Raw genomic sequence first — 21,738 nt, 5'->3', positions numbered from 1 at the left:
CTAGAGCCACACTTGTTCTTAAAAGCACACCCAAACCATTGTATGACATTGCCTTTCTGGTTATTCACAACCCATTAGCTGCAAAGCCCTTAGGGAAACTAGTTAATGTATGGGGTCCTGGATATTCAAAAACAACCCATGTTATGTGTGGACTGAATAATTTCTGAGACTTAAACATATATGCTTAATGTTTTACAAATGCATATACTCACTGTTATAAAAAGAAAATAATGGATTTATATGAGAGAATTATTAAACAAATAAGTTTGTGTTGTTGTTTATGTTTAATAAAAACTGAAAGACAATGCACTTTCTCCCAGAGGATCTGCACTATCTATTGACATGAAAACAGGTTTTTTTTTTTTTTTCACTTGCAAAAATGCTATGCATTTTAGTTCTACATTTTGGTTCGTTAGCTAGGTCTGCTTTAATGCCATCAGACGCTGTGCTGTCTTTCAGTGGCCGCTCTACAATTGTGTCTTTGTACTAACCCATTTTCTTTTCTTTTAAAGATTTTATTTATTTATTTATTTATTTATTTATTTATTTATTTGAGAGAGAGAGAGAGAGACCATGAGAGGGGAGAGGGTCTGAGGGAGAAGCAGACTCCCTGCTGAGTGGGGAGCCTGATGCAGGACTTGATCCTGGGACTCAGGGATCATGACCTGAGCCGAAGGCAGTTCCTTAACCAACTGAGCCACCCAGGCACCCCCCATTTTCTTTAAGTGTTTTAAATTCTACTCTCTGTTCTTATAATGCAGGTTTTGCTCTTTGTTAATGCTGTTTAGATAATTCCTAATAAAGATTTAATTAAAAGTGGGGTGTGCATTAAGCAATAGCTGAACTAGCTTTACACATAGAATTCTGCACAATCAAGAAATGGACACACAAAGATTAAAACCCTATGCCTTTAGGATAATTTATAGACAGTTCAACTGAAGCAAAGAAAATAGGAGTCATTTTGTATTGTGTTGACCATGATTTACCTAACACCCAACAGTTTTATGAGAATCAGTTTTGAAGGGAGATTTAGTGTATGATTGATGTACTCTATCACAAAAGACCACCTTCAAACTGGAGCAGAGGGTGGCTAAGTTTCATCTCTACTCTAGAAGCGTATCAAGGATATGGTCAAGTATCCAAGGCTGGCCCTTACCATAGTTATGAGAATATGACACAAGCAAAGTATAAAGTTAAGATTAGTAGAAAAGCAGGATTAGTATAATAAAGTGAAGTCAGAAAGTAAAATGTTATCAACATAGAAGATAATAAAATAGAATAGAATATCTGTGAGATTTGGAGTTGTACTGATAGAGATATGCCTCTGAGATTCCCTAGTAGTTCGACCTTAAACACTAACCTTAATTTTTTTAACTATAGAGGGTATAACATGTTCCTTGTAGGCTTGTTATAAGGATTAAATTTTGGAGAGGGTAAAAAAAAATTATATTTAATTTAGCAGCTGGACTATTTAGATGATCCCACTTTTGTTGGCAACATCCAAAACATCATAGGCAGTAGCGTGTTGAACATATGCCTTCTTCTTTCCTTTGGGGTTGATCAGGGTGTTGACCTTGGCTATGTCAATGTAGAGCTTCTTCACAGCCTGTTTGATCTGGTGCTTGTTGGCCTTGACATCCATAATGAGCACAAGTGTGTTGTTGTCTTCTGTTTCCTTCCTGGAAGACTCTGTGGTCAGCGGGACCTTGATGACAGCATAGTGGTCAAGCTTGTTTCTCCTGGGGGTGCTCTTTCCAGGATACCTCGGCTGCCTTTAGAGATACAGTGTCTTGGGTCATGAGAAGGTAGGTGACACGCAGATCTTTTTTCTTGTGGCTCTGGACAACTTTGGGCACCACTTTCTTGCCCTTCAATGCTTTTGCTTTGGCTTTAGTGTTGGCTTTGGGAGGGGCAGGGGCTTTCTTCTTCACTTTTGGCACCATCTTCATGAAAAGTGAAGATTAATTTTTTTAAAAAATTATGTGTAAAAAGCCCAGCCCAAAGTGGACATTTAGTAAATAATGTTGCATGAAAATGACTGTTGAATAAATCCTAAGTAAATGCTAGTCCTTTCTCTTCAACAAGGGAGCCCTCTGTCAGGATGTTGGCCAATGTGTCCCAAACTCTCCCTGTCAGTATCTCTTCACAGCAGGCCTTCTCCCTAGTCTATAATGCAATGGTATGATGTGATCTTAAAAGTTCATCTGTTAGCCTAAACTGCTATGCTTTATTACCTCAGTGTAGTGGATTTATGGTTGCTTATTTTATTATTTACCTTTTTCTGTATGTTTGAAATATTTTAGAACTTTAAAACACACTTCACAAAATAAGGATAATAAAAGAAGAAATGAATCTATCCATTTATCAATCCATACATTCTCCCTCTAATAAAGATATATGTAAAGTGCCAGGCACTATACCAGGTACTTGGCATGAAACCATATTTTTGCCCTCAAAAGATTCATGGTCTAAATTGGACATGAGACAAATTGATAGATCATTACAAGGTATTCTGATGAGTGCAATGCCAAAGGTAAAACCAGGGTATAACGAGAGAATAGAAGAAAGCACCCCCACTGACCCTTGGAGGAGTCCTGTAGAAAGCAAAGGCTTAATTGACATCTGAGCTAAACCTGTACAGTGTGACTAGATTATGCAAGTGAATAGAGAAAAGCATTCTTAGTAGGGAAAAGGGCATGTACTAAATTCAGAATTCTAAGGAAAGCAAGACATCTTGGTGTAATGGCAGAAGCTGAGTATCTTAGAGAATAAGGTTTTAATTAGAGGAAAAGGGCAAATGAGGATGCTGGTTAGAGAATAAGGGGCAATTTATAATAATGATATCTAATTATATCTAATAAAAGAGTTATTTCCTAGCTCTTAACACTGCAAAGTCCTAGACATAATGAGAACCCTGTAATGACGAACACTGTAAGCACCCAATTTATGGTTTTTAATAGTAACATTTAACATTTATTGAGTACTTAATACATGTCAGAACTTGTATTGAGTGTTTAACATATATCATTTTTTTAAAGATTTTATTTATTTATGTGACAGAGAGACAACCAGAGAGAGAGGGAACACTGCAGGGAAGTGGGAGAGGAAGAAGCAGGCTCCCAGCAGAGGAGCTCGATGTGGTACTCGATCCCGGAACGCCGGGATCACACCCTGGGCCGAAGGCAGACGCTTAACGACTGTGCTACCCAGGCACCCCTAACATATATCATTTAAAACTCGAAAGCAACCTATGTGATAGGGCTGAGTCCACTGAAGCCATGATAAGTGAGATTATTGAACAAATCATAAGTATATGCCTATTACTCCCCCTTTTTTCTTCCCACGAGGCCTAAGACTAATAACTGGCATCCTTGGATAAAAATTCAGTGATTCCAGAGCATCAGATCACAGTTGAGGCTTGTGACTCATACAACTTTGCACCCCAGGTATCTAGTATAGATTCTTGGACATGGTGAATACTGAATATTTATTGAATAAATGAATGAGTCTAAACTTAAACTGTAGAAAGTTGACGGCCACATATTTTTCCCTTTAACTCTGCACATGCATACAAACGAACACAATGATAATAATCATTACACAACATATCATAATGTAGGTTGTCTGATGTCTACTAATTAACTGAATATTGGATGCATCAATTTTTTTATTGAAATATAGTTGAAAAGATGCATCAGTTTTTACCTCTAAAAGAAAAACAATACATAAACTAATAAGAAAGCAAATACATTAAATTCTAGAAGCCTTCGTAATAGTTAAAACAAATATGTCGGTTATGTTTACAGATTGTTAGGGCACTAATTCATTGTTGTGAAAATTGATAAAGGACAAGAATTGAGCATTTACCCCACCTTTCTTGTATAGAATGTATTTCAGAGTAACTAAATAATTGATAAGGAAAAGTTATTCTTAAACAAGAATCACTATTAATAAAAGCAAATAGAATTACAAAATTCACTATTTTCATAATCTTTGCTGAGATAATGGATATAGGAAATTATTATCAATGAATGATTAAATTATGAGGTGAAAGTTTGTCAGAGAACTATAGAATAGACATGACAGTCTGACATTACCTCAAATTATTGTTCAATTTAAAAAACTAAGAGTGCAAAAAGCAGACAACATGTTCCTCTGATGTCTTTGAAAAAGTAGTGCATGACAACATCTGTGAAGAAATTCTTAACAAAAACAATAACAAAATTGATCCTGAACCTAATCACACCTCTAAATCTAATTCCCTAATTATAGAAAATCCAAGAGGTTATTATTGAAAATCTATGAGGTGATAGAAAATACAGGATAAAGAAACATGTTAGATAATATTGCAAGGATAAAATTAGTCATCCCTGAAGAGTGGAGAATTCTACTGAACAAAATTCAGTTTCTTCCATACGTAAGTTGCATTAAAAAAAAAGAAGAAGAAGATGAGAGGGCACTTGGGTGGCTCAGTCGGTTAAGCATGGGTCTCTTGATTTTGGCTCAGGTCGTGATCTCAGGATCATGAGATCCAGCCCCACATCGGGCTCTGCACTTAGCACAGAGTCTGCTTGTCTCTCTCCCTCTATTCCTCCCCCTGCACTCACTCACTCACTCTCTCAAATAAATAAATAAATAAAAATTTTTTTAAAAATGAGAAACATAGTTTTTTTTCCAAAGATTTTATTTATTTTTGTGAGAAAGAGAGAGAGACAGACAGACAGGCAGACAGAGAGAGAGAACAGGAGCAGTGGGGAGGGGCAGAGGAAGAAGCAGATTCCCCACTGAGCAGGGAGCCCGATGCGGCACTCGATCCCAGGACATTGGGATCATGACCTGAGCCAAGGGCAGACACCGAACCAACTGAGCCACCCAGGTGCCCAAGAAACATAGATTTTTAAAAACAAGAAATATGTTAGACCTTGTTTGGATCTTCAAAAAAATATGTTTAAGATAATTAAAGTAGATTGAGCATAGACTTGAAATCAGATGATATTAAGGAATTATTGTTCTGTATTTTTGTCTGAGGTGTTATACTGGTATTGTAGTTACATTTTTAAATCCTTAACTGTTACCTGTGTATACTGAGACATTATAGAGAAGATATGTTATCTGACATTTATTTTAAAATACTAAAGAAGTTTTTTTCTTTTTATGTTGGTGGGACAGAGGAAACAATGCCTACAGAAAGATGATGGTGGTTCAAGTGTGATGATGGGTACATGCTAATTAATTAAATTATTTTTTTCTGGTTTGAGTATATTTAACTATTTCCACAGTAAAATTTATTTTTAAAATGGTAAATATTCAAATTGAGCTAATTATGTTACTTATACTCAATAAATGGTAGCTAGTATTAAAACTGATATAAGGAAGGCAAAAAATGAAGCTGGGGAAGAAGGTTCAAACTCTCATCAAATAAATGAGTGAAGACAAATGATCAGAGTAAAGGAAAAGAGCAAAGTTGACTGGCCAAAACCAACGAGTGGGTGAATGATCAATGCAAACACCAGAAACCAGAGGACAATTGTTTATGGCTACACTAGACCTTAAAATCTCAAATTCAGCATGTCTAAAATTGAACCCATACTCAATTTCCACAAACATTTTACCTTCAATCTTCTCTCATTTTAGTTAATGACACAAGCTAGAAACCTAGAAGTCAATCCGAAATCTCTTTCCTCTTCACCTCTCACTCCTTTTGAATTCATCACCCCTTTAACTCTCGAATCCATTCACGTCTGTCCCTCTCGGGGATCATCACTCTGGTTTCAAGCCAAATTTCTTGCCCGAGTTACTCCAATAATCTCTAACAGTGATTTCTGGATTTATTCTTGCTCCCATCCCCATGTCTGTTGTCTTCTCAGCAACTTGAGCAAATGTTTTCAATTTACATATGAGAACATCACAACTCTGCTCCAAACCTGTCATGGACTGATTTCATCCATATGTACACCTCCATACTTAAATCGAATCTCCATAGACTTCGGGGTTATAGCCGCTCTAAATGTCTTTAGGATTCGTGAACGTGCAATGTTCCTTCCACTTCGGAGTCTTTGCCTATAATATTCCCTCTGCCTGAGATGCACTCACATCCACTCTTGTCCTTTTCACCAAACAGACTTCTTCTAATCTTCCAGATGTCACTTGAATGTAACTTCTTCTAGAAAACCTCCCTTGACTATGCTTCATGACTAGTGAGGTCCCCCTGCCATTTTCCCTAGTAGTTCTTTTTTTTTTTTCTTTTAGAGCAGCTTTAAAAGTCATTTAGCCAGGGAAAAATTTAAAATACACACTTATAAATGTTATTTAAAATTTAAAATTAGCATAATCTCCTCCAGTCCCTGAGAGACTGTGGACTCTGGGAAACAAACTGAGGGCTTCAGAGGAGAGAGGGGTGGGAGACTGGGATAGGCCAGTGATGGGTATTAAGGAGGGCACATATTGCATGGTGCACTGGGTGTTATATGCAAATAATGAATCATGGAACATTGCATCAAAAACTGGGGATGTACTGTATGGTGACTAATATAACAAAATAAAAATAAAAATAAAAAAATTTAAATTTTTAAATTAAATTTAAATTTTTAAATTTAATTTAAATTTAAAATTATTTTTTATTTTTTTTATTCCATTCATATAAAAATTTTCAATATTTTATTTTTTCATTTTTAAGATATAATTGGCATATGACATGGTATAGGTTTAAAGTATACTATACAGTGATTTGATATCTGTGTATATCAAATATATAGTGAAATGATTACCACAATACGGATAGTTAACACATCCATCACCTCACAGAGTTACAATTCTTTTGTTTGTTAGTTTGGTGGTATGAACTTTTAAGATCTACTCTCTCAGCAACTTTTTTTTTATAATAATTTTTTATTATGTTATGTTAGTCACCATACAGAATATCCTTAGTTTTTGATGTAATGTTCTATAATTCATTATTTGCGTATAACACTCAGTGCACATTATTTTAATAGACTATATATTTTATGAGGGTGGACACCTCTCTGTTGTGTTTACCATAGCAACCCTATCTCTTTGCATATGCCTGGTAATTGATAGTCAATAAATATTTGCAGGGTATTTACTGAGCCCTAACTCTGGCTAATAGAGTATTTTATTAACTTAGGTGTTAATTTATACAATAATCTCCTAGAATGGGACACTCTCAAATTCTATAAACTAGAGACACCTAGAGAACGTACATCTAGAGTTCAGGGAAGAACCAGTTTAAATGGGGTTTGATATGTAGGGCGTTTGTTTCGACAATAAGACTGTTACACATGTGGGCCAAGTAGATAGTGTTTCTATACTTGAGAGTAATAAAGAGGTCTGTCAAGTTAAATAAATCACTTTTGTGAAGGAAATTAAGAGGACAAAGTACATTTTTGCCATTCATCTAAGCATGGTTGGAGGCTATAAAAAAACAGACCTGGGAGAATAGACACAGAAGCCCAGCGGCGTGATGAAGGCTTTGTAAGTTATTTACTGGAAAGCCTGATAGGGGGGCAAGTGTAAAGGAAAATTCTTAATTAAATTGAACATTAGAAGTTGAATTCTGTCTGCAAGTAGATAGAACAGAATTACAAAAGGCCACATGTGGTTATAAGTAATACAGAACCAAGACTCCCCAGGGGCAAGAAGCCCTGTGCTAATCTCTCTGTGGCTCTGAAAGGAGGAAGAAAAAAGATTAAGCCTCCTTGTGGCAATCATGTGATGACTTCCTGATCCCAGCCAGAGGCAGCATTTCCATGGAAACCTCTCTTCCTCTTCACCCACACACTGCTCCTTCCACCTAAAAACGCTGCTTTTGAGTCCCAAGAGAGGTGTATGGAGGCACCTTAATGTTTTTTTTCTGAATAATGAGACAAACTCCAGCAGAAAGGAGAAGAAAGCAGAGGTGGACACTGCTACTTACATTGAAAGTGATGGTCTTCCCCAGAATCCCACAGCTCACAGTTCAGGGACCAGGCACTGCTGCCTTCCTCAGAGCTTTCCCTTGTGCACAATTGTTCTGTATGTGTAGGGGGACCACCCAGCTTCCAGTCTGGAACAGGATAAAGAAGGAAATCTCGCAGGGACAACTGTGGTTTGACTATTCTCATCCTCTAATCTTTCACCTCACCTAGTTTAAGCCACCTAGTTTTTAGGTCCCTTCGTGGACTGGTCCTGGGTTTCATTTCCGCCACTGTGGGGAGCCTACCTGAATCCAGTTCTCCAGCTTTGCCTCTGTAGTTTCCAACCCTGCCTGAAGGATTATCTCCAGTCTATTTGTCTTTCCAACTTATGCCCACCATTAAGGTTTTATTCAAGGGACATCCTTTTAGTAAATTTAAATATTATTATCCAAAACTATGCAATCCTTTTCAGTATCTTCAGTTCACAAAGATGTCCCCTCCATTAAAAGTCTGATGTACATAATATCTATACTGCTTATTTGAAAACTAGCGTAAGTGGTAGAATTAAATTTTATCCATGTGTTTCAATTTATCTAGCTCACTATACACAGAGAAAGAATTCCTGAATGTATACAACCAATAAATATTTGCTGAATAAACATATTTATCCTATTTATTCACACCCTAAATTGAGAATTCTTTTACAAGACCCTATGGTAGTCAAAATTTCAAAACAATTTCTGACTTCTAGAACTTATGGGTGAAACAGTGTGGATACAGCATTTAAATAAAAAGAGTTTCCTTTGGAATATTAGGTAGTAGAAGTCTCCACAATAAAGCAGAGCACCCACCTATCCCACCCATAGGAATAGTCAGAAAATAAATGGTTAGATTGCTAGCAACTAGTCAACTGCACCAAGAGAATCAGGGAGACATAGAGGAAAGATTTTTTTTCTTCAGATACTTTGTATGAAATAAATAAATATATGCAATATAACCAAAGATCAGATATAATCTCTAGGCTCTGAAAAGCATCTCTTTCTGCAAAACTGAGTTCTGTAAATTCTGTGGCCTACTTACAGTCTCTGAGAAACAACTACTTTGCACCCATAATCTCTAACATTGCCTGAACTTTCTTAATAAGAGAAGCTCTATTCCTGACACCACCTCTTATTTTCCAATTCAAATCATCATTAATCTCCTAGTCAACTAACTAGGTTTCCTTAGATCAGGCACTATTATTATTATTGTTACTGTTATTGTTATTATTATTACCATGTGAATTAAACTATTAATGGTGAATAGTGTTTCTCACTTTAACGTAGGCCTGTCCCACTGGTGGGATTCGTGCCAACTCCAAAGAAAAGTTAGTCATGTGGTTTACAGAAGATGAAAGCTTAAGATAAAGCCCGAGAGTGTCTGATGCTGGAGGTGGGACTGGTATTATATAGGTCTTAGCCAAAACATGTGATAGTCACTCTGAAAGAGAAGTGCATAACTCAATTAACTGGCTCAAGCAGATCCGTGAGGACTAGAGGAAGAATGCTCCTGACTGCTCTGTGCTGCCTGCTGTGGAGTTTCCGGACCTCCACTGGCCATTTCCCTCGAGCCTGTGCCTCTTCCAAGAGCCTGATAGAGAAGGAATGCTGCCCACCATGGAGGGCTGACGGGAGTCCCTGTGGCCAGCTTTCGGGTAGGGGAGTCTGTCAGGACATCGTTCTGTCCAATGCCCCCCTCGGGCCTCAATTCCCCTTCACGGGGGTGGATGACAGGGAATCTTGGCCCTCAGTCTTTTACAATAGGACCTGCCAGTGCTTTGGCAACTTCATGGGATTCAACTGTGGAAATTGCAAGTTTGGCTTTTGGGGACCAAACTGCACAGAGAAGCGACTTCTCGTGAGAAAAAACATCTTTGATCTGAGTGTCCCAGAGAAGAACAAATTTCTTGCCTACCTTACTTTAGCGAAGCATACCATCAGCCCAGACTATGTCATCCCCACGGGCACCTATGGCCAAATGAACAATGGATCAACACCCATGTTTAATGACATCAACATTTATGACCTCTTTGTCTGGATGCATTATTATGTGTCAAGGGACACACTGCTCGGAGGGTCTCAAATCTGGAGAGACATTGATTTTGCTCATGAAGCCCCTGGTTTCCTGCCTTGGCACAGACTCTTCTTGTTGCTGTGGGAACAAGAAATCCAGAAGCTGACTGGGGATGAGAACTTCACTATTCCATACTGGGATTGGCGAGATGCTAAAAGCTGTGACATTTGCACAGATGAGTACATGGGAGGGCGCAACCCAGCAAACCCTAACTTACTCAGCCCAGCATCCTTCTTCTCCTCTTGGCAGGTAAGGCAACCTGGACATCCAATATCAGAGCATAAAAGAACCTTAGCAATTGCTTCTTCAGGCAGGTCTTCATATACCTCCCAACCCATCTCTCCTGCCAAGAGTAGAAAAGATCCCCTATTAAAAGTTCTCAGCACAGCTTGTATTTTTCCTTTATAGCACACTTCACAATTGTGATTACATAGGTATTTGTGTGTCTATTTGTCTAATATCCTCTACCAGTTTCTTAAACTCTAATAAAGAGTATTTGGTTCATCACGGCACTCTCAGCACCTAGGTTGGTGCCTGGCAAGTGGTAAGGTTTCATTAAGTATTTGTTGAATGAATGGATGGATGAATATTTAGATGATTAAGTTAATGATCTAGGTCAGTGCTTATGAAATTTTCTTCACAATAAAATTCATACAGTGTACAAATTATAAATCCCTGGTCCTAACCCTTAGACCCATTGATCAGAGTTTCAGCTGGGAGTCCTTAGGAAGGCATCATTTACTAAATGTCTATGGCAATTATTATCATCAGGGAAATTTGAGGAATATTATTTAGATTAAATCTTTTTTAAAAAAATGAGGATCCTGGAGCCCAAATAGGTAAATAATGAAAACAACTCATTTGCATTATGTGTGAAGACCTGTTGCAAGTGTTTCTGTGTGGTAACTCAGTTAATACTTTTACTATCCCTTCCCCCTGCTAAGGTTTAAAATACTGAGCTATCAAGGTAACCCGTACAAGATCACAGGATCACTAGGAACTAACAGAGACAGGTCAGGCTTGGCTGTCTGACCACCTAGACTTTCCCCAAGGACATGACTGCTATGTCTTTAGCCAAAGGATCTGGCTTACTCTGTCTCATCTTTTTCCATTAGGCTGCAGAAGAAATTAGCTTTTTTTCCTAAATATGTGCAAATTTTAGAGGTACATGATAAGGGATTGCAATTCTGAAATTTAATTTCAATTTCTCCTATGCTGAATTTTTCACTCTGGATTAGGGGCAAAATGTGACCAAAGAAATACGCTTTTAATTATTTATCATTTTAAAACCATAAGGAGGAAGAAATGTTTTTCTGTCTGTATTCCAGACATTTTTAATACAGCACTTTTGACTAGCAGTGCTTTATGGAACTAAGCACAATGTTTAAATGAGATGGGAAGAATCTGGCATCCACATCTTGTGCTCTGCAGGTTTGAAATGTGAAGGGCTTTCTACCCTCCCCACTAAGTTCACACACCTTCCAAATGGAGCCTATCAAAGCTCATTGAAAAATGGTCATGATGTAATACCTGGTATCACTAATGTCAGCTATTTACCTAGAGGAATGAGTGTATTTATGCAGGAAAGGCTGGAAAAGATGAGCTTGAAAAAAAAATCTATTTCAATAAGGCTTCAGACCTCCTACCTTAATCTATAAAGTGCAAAACTCTCATCTAGTTCTCTCATCCTCTGTTATGCTGAAAATACTGCTAAGCTAGGACAGGGATTTTCAGTCCATTATAATGCTTTCCTTAACTGTACAGCTTCGCTTGACCCAGAAAGGCTGGTAGCTTACCTAAATTACCAAAAATGTTACAACATCCACATGGAAGCTTAATAGGCAGATACTAATTGATATTTAATTACGTAAGATATATGGTAGTTGGTATTACTAGAATTATATGCAATTTTTTTTCCTAATCATTTATTGAGTGGAAAGTCCCTCCCCATCCCCTTTTTTTCTTTATGATTATGGCCAATTTTATTTCTAAATAAATCTTTTTGGGTCTAGTGGGTAAACATTGGACTGAAATTATGACATTAGTTTCCATATTATTCAATGATTAAGCTGCTGTGTGTAATTGGTGTTAAAAATCAAATTCAGAAACAGAGTGAACAAAGACCATTGAAGAAAAAGAAGCAAATGATAGTTTAAATAAAAAAGGGGAATAAAAGAGAATTTGTGTCTGCTTACTGTGAGTGGTGTCCCTGTGTGAAGTGACAGTCGCTGTTTCCATTTCCGGTTACTGTCCTTTAAAAATGAAGATCAGTTGTTTATATCCATTTAATTCAGTAGTTCTTAGTATCTAAACCACTTAGGGAGCTTAAAGAAAATTGCATGGATCCACCCACCGAATTCCTGCTGGAAAATCCTCTTCAGGTGGTCCATTGGGAAGTCCAGGCATCTGCATCTTTAAACACTTTTAGAAAGATTTATTTATTTATTTTAGAGAGAGAGAGAGGGAGAGAGAGAGAGTGGGGGGGAGGGCCAGAGGGAGATAGACCAAGAGAATCCTCAAGCAGACTCCCCACTGAGCAGGAGCCCCACCTGGGACTCAATCCTACAACCCTGAGATCACAACGCTAGCCAAAACCAAGAGTCCAGCGCCCAACTGACTGAGCCACCCAGGCACCGCGAGGCATCTGCATTTTTAAAACTTTCTCTTGTGGGACGCCTGCGTGGCTCTTGTGGGGCACCTGGTGGCACAGTTGGTTAAGTGTCTGACTCTTGGTTTCGGCTCAGGTCATAAGATCCAGGCCCAGGTCAGGCTCCACACTCAGCATGGAGTCTACTTGAGATTCTCTCTCCCTCTTCCTCTGCCCTTCCTGCTTGTGCTCTCTCTCTGTCTCTCTAAAATAAATGTAAAAAATCTTTAAAAAAAAATAAATAAAACTTCTCCTGTGATTCTTTTTTTTTTTTTAAAGATTTTTATTTATTTATTTGACAGAGACAGACAGCCAGTGAGAGAGGGAACACAAGCAGGGGGAGTGGGAGAGGAAAAAGCAGGCTCCCGGCGGAGGAGCCCGATGTGGGACTCGATTCTGGAACGCCAGGATCACGCCCTGAGTCAAAGGCAGCCGCCTAATGACTGCGCTACCCAGGAGCCCCTTTCTCCCGTGATTCTAATGTGCAGCCATCGTTGAGAATCACCGATTTAATGAATCTGGAAATTGTTTTGGTATCTATTTCACTTTACAAACTCAGGTTCTGTAATAAACACACCACTAGTTTAAATGTTTTCACCTGAATTGTACACTCAAATCGAGAAGTGAGCTGCTCTGTGTGAAGTGAGAATCAAATAGCTTCTGGACTCAGTGAACTCATGGAGGCCTTTGAAATTAGCTAGACTGCTAGTCCTTTTAAGGCCAAGCCTCCATTTCTTCCTCAATTTCAGATATGTTTTACAACACAAAAACAGAGGTTTTAGAAATTCGTAGCATTTATTAACTGTGAGCTAAGAGACACTCAATGGTTTGTGGTGTAATACCCTTATTTTATAAAAGAAGATAGAGGCCCCAGAAAGGTATAATTTGTCCAAGGTCACACAGATGAGGACTGAAACCCGGTGCCTCTGACTCCAGTGCTGTTCCTCTGTTAATAAGGAGCCATTTAGGCTCAGAAGAGATCAATTAAGTCACTAATTTATGAATATAAAATTTGACTTGTAGCCACTTGGACTCCCTCAAAATTCAATTGCAAAGACAACTGGGACAGATATTCTGATGTAGTCCTTTTCATTTATGTTATACTGAAAATATCCCATTAGATTCTTACTGATCCACATCCTTTTCTCAGGCAGAATTGACCCTCACCCCTTTGAGCAATCATTATACTTTGTACAGATTTATATGATAGCATCTATAACTCTTCAGTACATGTCATTGTTTTCAAACCTGTCTTTGTTTATCAGACTGTCAGCTGCTCCAAAGAAGAAACCATTTCTAATTTATTTTTGTATCCACAGAGCCCAGAACCATGATATATGCATAGAATGGGCTTTATAAATGTATGCTGAATTGAACAAAATTAAAAGTCATAGAAATGTTAGCTTTATTAATAACATACATTAAAAATTAAACTCTGTATGCCTGGATTTCTAGAACCTTAGACCATACTTCTTTATAGCCCTGGGTCCCCAAGGCCAAGGACACAACAATGCAAAGTAAGCAGCGACTAACTGAACATGTGGAATAAAACATTTTATGTAGTTCTCTCTGGGCTTCTATATGTGTGTGTATGCATGCAAAAAATACAATAGAGAAAATCAAGTGAGTTACAACATATCTGAGTGTTATTTAAGTGAGATTAACAATATTTACTGATAGGGTTTTCTATTAAATAAAATAATATATAAATCATTTTCAGAATTCATGTCTTTTTTGTATATATTTTTTCATTTCTTTCTTTAATGCCTTGAGTTTTTAATGTAGAAACATGCTTGTCATCAGTTAAAACAGTCCAATATTTTTGGCGATAGGGGTCCTTAATAACATTAAAGTACAAATACCTGTGCTCAACACAATTAGATCCAATGTTATGCAAGCAGCAGATAGACCTGCTGTAAAAAGGAAAGGTAGATCGGGGTAGCTGTCATGATGGATCAAAATAAAGAGAAATAAACATTCCTAGATGATAGACATGAGTGAAATGTGGCCAGGGAATTCACTCTTCAGGTGAAAAGCACATCACGTGGAAGCAAACAGTGGGAAGAAAAAAGAAAAAAGTCACATTTCAGCAGAGAGTCATGGGTTTTAGGTAACCATGGCAACAGCTCAGTGAAATAACAGCTTCTCTTTTTTCTTTATGGAAAAGATTCTGTGGAATGTCATATGGTTTACTTCCCCCCCCCCCCGATAAATCTCTAATACCCTAATAGAATCTTTGCTCCTGACAGCTTTTAATAACTGGTAGTTTGTTGCTATGTACTTAAGTCTAAGAGAGCACTATCTAGGTTCACCTCCATTAATATGTCTGTTTCTTCTTTCTATCTCTCTTTTTTCATTTGACTTGGGGCACTTGATTTTTTCCCCATCATATGTTATAAATCACCTGTGTTGAAATAGAAAAAGAACTTCCTCATCAGAAGACCTCTGCCACTTACCAGATGATATTGAACAAGTTACTTAAAGTCTTTGACCTTTGGTTTATCTCAACAGAAAAAAATGGGGTGCAATTATTATATATGTTTGTTTTCTGTGTTAAGGAAAGCACTAAATGCAATGGAAAGCAAAATAATGTAGTGGTATAATCTTTTGAGTCACAGAAACATGAGTTTCAGTGGACTTTTGTAACTTCGCTACAAGATACTAGACAAGTTACTTATTCTGGGATCTTTTTTCTTTAAAATTAGAATAATATATCTTAAAGAATTATTGTGGAGGGATTCAATGGAATCTGTTAATGTAAAATAACTGGCTTAGTAACTTACATATTCTTTGAGGTCCATGTGTGGAAATCATTATTATATCTTTATATGATATATCAATGTTCATTATTACAATAATTAATATTCAACCAGTGTTAAAGAACCAGAGTTAAAAACAATTTGGTGGCCTGCCCAATGGTCTTGTAGTCAATAATAGTATAATACCTGTCATTATTTAAGAAAAAAAAAGATTTATTTAGAGAGAGAGTGCACAAGAGAGGGGAGGAAGGATAGAAGGAGAGGAGAGATTCTCAAGCAGACTCCCTCTTGAGTGCAGAGCCTGACATGGGGAGCTCAATCCCAAGACCATGAGATCATGACCTGAGCCGAAATCAAAAGTCAGACACTCAACCAACTGAGCCACCCAGGCACCACAATAGGGATCATTATTAAACCCTTTATATCTGAAACTATATACTAAGTGCTTTGCATATGTTAAATTATTTGATCCTTCATTAGAAGCTTTTTCAATCCCTATGTATTATAAGATGAAGAACCTTAATACTCATAGAGCTTAAGTAATTTGCCTAAGGTCATGTAGCTAATAAAAGTCAGTACCAGAAATCATGTCTGACTGTAATCTCCATGATACTAACCACTGTGCTAACCATTTCTCCTTCCTGACTCTCCTTCTGTATCAAATACAAACATGATGACTTGGAACTAAGTTTTTCTAATTATTTCTGGAACCAGGGTAGATTTCCTCCTTGTTACTAATACATCCAATCATCTGAACACTTAGTCACTTGGCTGTTGGCATTTCAGCAAAAATAGTTCCATTCAAACCTTTGCAAACGAGTCTGCTGTAGGAATTTTTGAGGCAGTAGGACTTTTGAAAATGTCCTGAGATGGTTTAATATTCCAACAGGAGTGAAAATAATTTCGTTTATGTACCTGACATGATGTCTAGTTAATTGACATAATAAAGGAATTCAATATATTATATTCAATGCAAAAGCTAAGTTAGCTTTATTCAACCATTCCTAAACCATTTACAGGCAGTAATAAATGTTATGTATATATACATTTGGAATTAGCACTGTGTATTAATGTTCTAGCTCTGGCTCTAAGCATCATATGACCTTAGACGAATCACCCAACAGATCTATTTCTCAATTATGCATGGATAAAAGGATTGAGGAATGTAGTGAAGTGTGAAGAAACCTGTAAACTGACATTTGCTGGGCAAAATCTGTGCTACTTTCTGTTACTATTTTATTTTATTATTAATACAGTAAATGTGAATTATACATTACAGTGTCATATAATAGTATATTTTTATTATACCCTATTATATTTAATACAATTTCATATTATGGTTGAGAAAATTGAGACTTAGCAAGTCTAAATAACATGCTCACTGACACATTGCCAGTAAGTAACAGAGCCGGAACTGATGCCCGCATCTACCGGAATTTGGCATCCAGTTCTTTTCCAACACACAACGCTTCAATTCATAAGTGATATCTTAGTGACCCAAAATTAAAAGCTTCTCTAAGTGTCTCTCATTGAACACAGTAGCAGCCATTCCTGGGAGGCACGGCTCATTCAGTTCCATCTCATGATAATTGAATTTGCTTTTACATTTCTCTAGAGTGCAAACTCACTGGAGCAGGAGACTAAGATTGTCTCGATTATTTTTAACTGTGGTGCAAACAAATGACCAGGAAGGCTTTTCACTTTTAAAATATTGTTCCATGTGCCTTGCCTGTTGTCCATAAAAGTATTCATCATAACCAGGGTTTTAGATGATACTAGCCTTTTGTATTCTCCCCTAGTCAGACTGTGTTTCCTCGTCATTAAAACAGGGGAAAAAATCATATAAACCTACAAGGTGGTTGTGTGAAGTTTTAAAAATGTACACAGTGATGCCTTCCTCATGTGTTTAATAAAAATGATATATTTTTAAAAATATCTTCTAGAGCAGAGTTTGGTACCGATTACAGGACGAGTTAAAAAGGTTGTTGAACACATGTTTGTAGTTGAAGATTCATTGGTTCATCCACTGATTTTATTCATCCATCAAATATTGATTGAGCCTCTGTTCTAGATCCTATGAATAGTAATAATAATAAAGTTGTCCTGGTGAAGATCACATTTTCTAAGGGAGATGATACTGATTGTTTATCAAGGAATCTAAAGTAAGTGAAGTCTACATTTGGCGAAGAATAATGTTATCTGCTCAATGGGCACAGGCCTCCTGTGGAAGTATGTGCTTGTGGGTCAAGGCGGGGTGGCTCTCCTGTACTTTTTGTTTTGAGTTAGGATTGATATCTTGCTACTTAGTTCCTTGCTCTCACTGAATCAAAGGCATCAATGATTTTAAGATGAATTAATTTAAATAGCACTGAGACCAAAAAGTAAAGATAAATCTGCCTATTAAATTGTGTGATTTTTTACTCATTTACAATTTTTATTTTATATTTATACTGAAAGAGCTCCTTTTGACTTCTTTAGTGAGATATTATCATAGTTTATTCTTCTGCCGACCTATAAATGAAACTATAAGTAAAATAATTCAGTGAAGAATTCCTGAAAATTCTTCATATTTAGAGTCAGATCCTTTTGAATTACTTTCAAAGTCAGAGTTAACAGTGTCTGTTTTTTTCTAAAATACTGCCTTATTCTTGAAGACGAGGTCAGATGTCAGATCCATGGCAAGGAGTGAGAATGCTTAGGTATGAACAAAGTTGTGGCAGGGAGAAACACGAGTAATGCTCAGAGAAGGGTAGCCAACCTGACTTTAGCAGTCAGGTCACATCATCTGTAGGCAAATTGAAGAGTGGTTCCCAGACTCAAGCTGTATTCTGGAGGTACAATTGACAAGACTGGCTAATGATTTCAACTGTTAGTGAAAGACCTAAGAGAATAAAATACAAATGAAAACTCACCAGTTTCTGGCTTTAAAAGGATGACTCACGGGTTTGAGCTGCAAGACGGTTGATGTGATAGGAAATATGGGGAGAAGAGCAGAGTTTGGGGAGTTTAAATGTGACATGTGAGATGCATGGGAGATAAGACTGAAATAGGAAGTCAGAGATGGATATAAAGGTTTAAAATTCAGAGAAGTGGTTTTGAACTAGAGATAAGAATTAGGGAGTTCTCACCAGGTAGTTGAAAGCTTTGAAACTTGTAAGAGCCAAAAGAGAAGATATAGAAATAGAGAAACAAGAGATGGCACAGACGTAAACTCAGGACTAGGGCTAGCTTCGTGGGCATACAACCAGCGAAGTCACACAATGGATGTTTAACAGATGCTTGTCAGATTTATATTCTCATCAAATAAATACTTGACAAAATTATATGAAGTCATTTTTATTATCCTCCTTTGATCATTGAGGCCTAGGGAATTTAACTCATTTTCTTAAGTAGATACAAGAAGAGAATTCTGTTCTAGATTTTAGATTTCACTCTTATTTTGCAACCCTCAGAAGGCTGGGTCCTTCAACAATTTCCTTTAAAATATGAAGCTCTTGGTGAATCTTCCCACCTTCTCCCTTTTGATGTTGAGGCCCCCACAACTCCTTTAACATAAAGGTTTTTGTGTAGATCATCTGCACCCACCTGGAGGAGTACAACAGCCGGCAGGCTTTATGCGACGGAACTCCAGAGGGACCACTACTGCGAAATCCTGGAAACCATGACAAAGCCAGGACCCCGAGGCTCCCCTCCTCTGCTGATGTGGAATTCTGCCTAAGTCTGACCCAGTATGAATCGGATTCCATGGATAAAGCTGCCAATTTCAGCTTTAGAAATACACTGGAAGGTAATTCCCTTTTTTCACTCATTTAAAATTTCCTGTTTTTCTGAACTCCTGCTTGTAATCTCTTATCTAAAACTCCAGATATGTTAAGAATTCAGAATTTTCTAAGGACAAGTGGCATATATGCCTATGTGGCCAATAATCGTCACAGAATCTGAGCAGCACACCATCATCCAACACATACAACTCTTCAGCAAAAGGTATGAATACACCCCCGTCACAATAAAGAAAGACGAATGGCAGTCTAATGGTGAATAAGGTCAGCTTTTTCCACTGATAGAGTATTGATGCTGAACAAAACATTTTCAGACCATTTAGTATTTTGGAATTATGGATAAAAGACTGTGGAACTATCATACTTTGCAAGTTTTAGTATTTTACCTAGTTTAAAATAATCTGGACCCTAAGCTCTGTGAGCCAAGTCCATTCTCTTACCTATAATAAGGATAAAATCTATATGTCAGGTTAAGTCTCCATCTCATTATTCCTCAAGATTTCTGTACTTTGTCAGAGATTCCTTCTCAGAGGTTCTTCTAGGCCCACTTTTCCTAAAAAGCTTTCAGTACTGCTTGCTCTGCCCTTTAGCACCTGTTGATTCTTCTCTGCTCAATACTGTCCTGGTCATGAAACTCACTTTTTTCACCTTAATAAGCATTATGGAAGCAAACTACAAACAAAACAAACAAGCAAGCAAACATACAAACCAAGAACATTCACTCAAGTCACAGATTTAATAGGAAGTTTGTGAAGACAGGGGACTAACTTGTTGCAATGTCAACAATTCAATATTTAACATTAAACAGTCCACCTCCTACAAACCCCTTTGGCACCCTACCGTGTAGACAAAAGTTTCTCTCATTTCTTTCTTCTTAACTTTCTTGTTTTGCTTTCTTGTCCTTGTGGTTGTTGTTTTATCCTCTAACTTCTGTTGCTCAACTATACAACTATGTCTCCTTCATATCCCTGGGTCCTTCTAACCATAACCTCAGGCCTTGCTCTCCTCGAGAAGCAGTTAAAATAAGGAGTATATCATCTATATCACCCTAAAGAGGAATCCTGCTTCCAGCCATTAAAATAAAAATTGTGTTTATCTTCTGAAAGTAATATTAATGATTAACATTTTCCAGCTAATCACTGTGCCAAACACTATCTCTCTTAATTCTTACAACCATCCTCTGAGAAATATAGCACCATTATTTTGAGTTGAAAGAGAGGAAACAGGATTAGAGATATTATATAATTTGACTGTAAGCATTCATTCAGTCAGTGACAGAGCTAAATCTGTTCTGAGAATTGTCAAGTGTCAAAACCCAAGAGTCCTTTCCATTGTACTCAGATGACCCAGAGTGGGTTGAGAGTTTCTTGAAGGTGAACAATAAATATATCAAGCTGGACCTCAATAATATAATATAATATAAGAAGGCAATACATGGTGTCAGGAATCTCAGAGTCTATATGCTGAGACAAAGGTGCACACACAAGTTGGCAGTCACCATCTGGGAGGATTGGGTGTCCCATTGGACTATGCAGAGGTTAACAGCAAGACTCTAAATTCTGACTTAATGACACTGCAAAGTTGGACCTCATCCTTAAGGAAACAGAAGTACTTTATAGGTTTTTCAGGCAGATTTTCTAGTAGTTAAAATGCATGAACTTTGTAACTAAGGAACATGGGTTGGTCACAGAAATAAGGTAGGGGAGCCACATTTTTCTGGGCCTGAAGTTAATAAAAGAAAGCGGCTCGAGCTGTGTCAGCTCAGCCAGTGGCTTCCAAAGAGATTCTAACGCACAGAGGTAAGTGGAGAACATTAGATATATCACAAATAATTTGCTGCTATTAATAAATTATGGTTGTGAATTATTGTCTTCTTTTTTCTTTATTATTCTTATTCACACATAGTTTCTTATGTTTTCTTGAGGAGGAGAAAAAAGCATATGATAACACATTATCTGGCACATGATAGGTATTCATTAAGTTTTTGATAACTGAATACATAAATAAAACCTAATGTACTTCAAATTACATCTAACCCACCACTTAGCTTATTTATCAGTGTTGTATGTTGCCAACGTAGTGGTGGGAAAATCTTAGCAAACATTGATCTGAGCTATAAAAGGGCTTTCCCTGATCAAGGGCACATTTTTTTACTCTTTTCTTTAAACTTTTATTCAGAAATAATTTTAAGCCTACAGGAAAATTACAACAATAAAATAGAAAAGACACACATACATCCAGATTCACTTACTGTTTACATTATATCTGGTGTGCTGTCTCTCTCTCCCAAACTGAACCACTTGAGGGTGAGTGGTACAGATTAGAACACTTTACCCCTGGATATGTCAGTGTACTTTTCCTTAGAATGGGAATATTCTCTTACGTAACCACAGACCAGTTATTAACTACAGTAAATCATATATTGATATAAAGCTTTATTCTAATCTAATATTTACATTCTATTTTTTCAATAGACCTAATAATATCCTTATAGAATTTTTTTTTTCTTCATAACAGGATCCAGACTA

The 21,738-nt window shown here is 37.2% G+C and overlaps 1 protein-coding gene and 1 pseudogene across 1 annotated transcript in view; one reads left to right on the top strand and one right to left on the bottom strand.

Annotated features, from left to right (window-relative positions):
- Window positions 1–1,471: 1,471 nt before the first annotated feature.
- LOC113269535 (60S ribosomal protein L23a-like) lies at window positions 1,472–1,949 on the bottom strand (annotated as a pseudogene).
- Window positions 1,950–9,455: 7,506 nt separating this feature from the next.
- Window positions 9,456–21,738, top strand: part of TYR (tyrosinase) — a 105,532-nt gene continuing 93,249 nt past the window's right edge. The window contains exons 1-2 of the mRNA XM_026518296.3: window positions 9,456–10,274; window positions 19,002–19,218. Coding sequence (XP_026374081.1) covers window positions 9,456–10,274; window positions 19,002–19,218 — 1,036 coding nt within the window. The remainder of the gene's footprint in view (window positions 10,275–19,001; window positions 19,219–21,738) is intronic.

This window comes from Ursus arctos, unplaced genomic scaffold (genome assembly GCF_023065955.2).
Source record: "Ursus arctos isolate Adak ecotype North America unplaced genomic scaffold, UrsArc2.0 scaffold_22, whole genome shotgun sequence".
NCBI classification, from domain to species: Eukaryota; Metazoa; Chordata; class Mammalia; order Carnivora; family Ursidae; genus Ursus; species Ursus arctos.
Note: the sequence above shows the minus strand (reverse complement) of the source record. Positions and strands in the feature narration are given on the sequence as shown.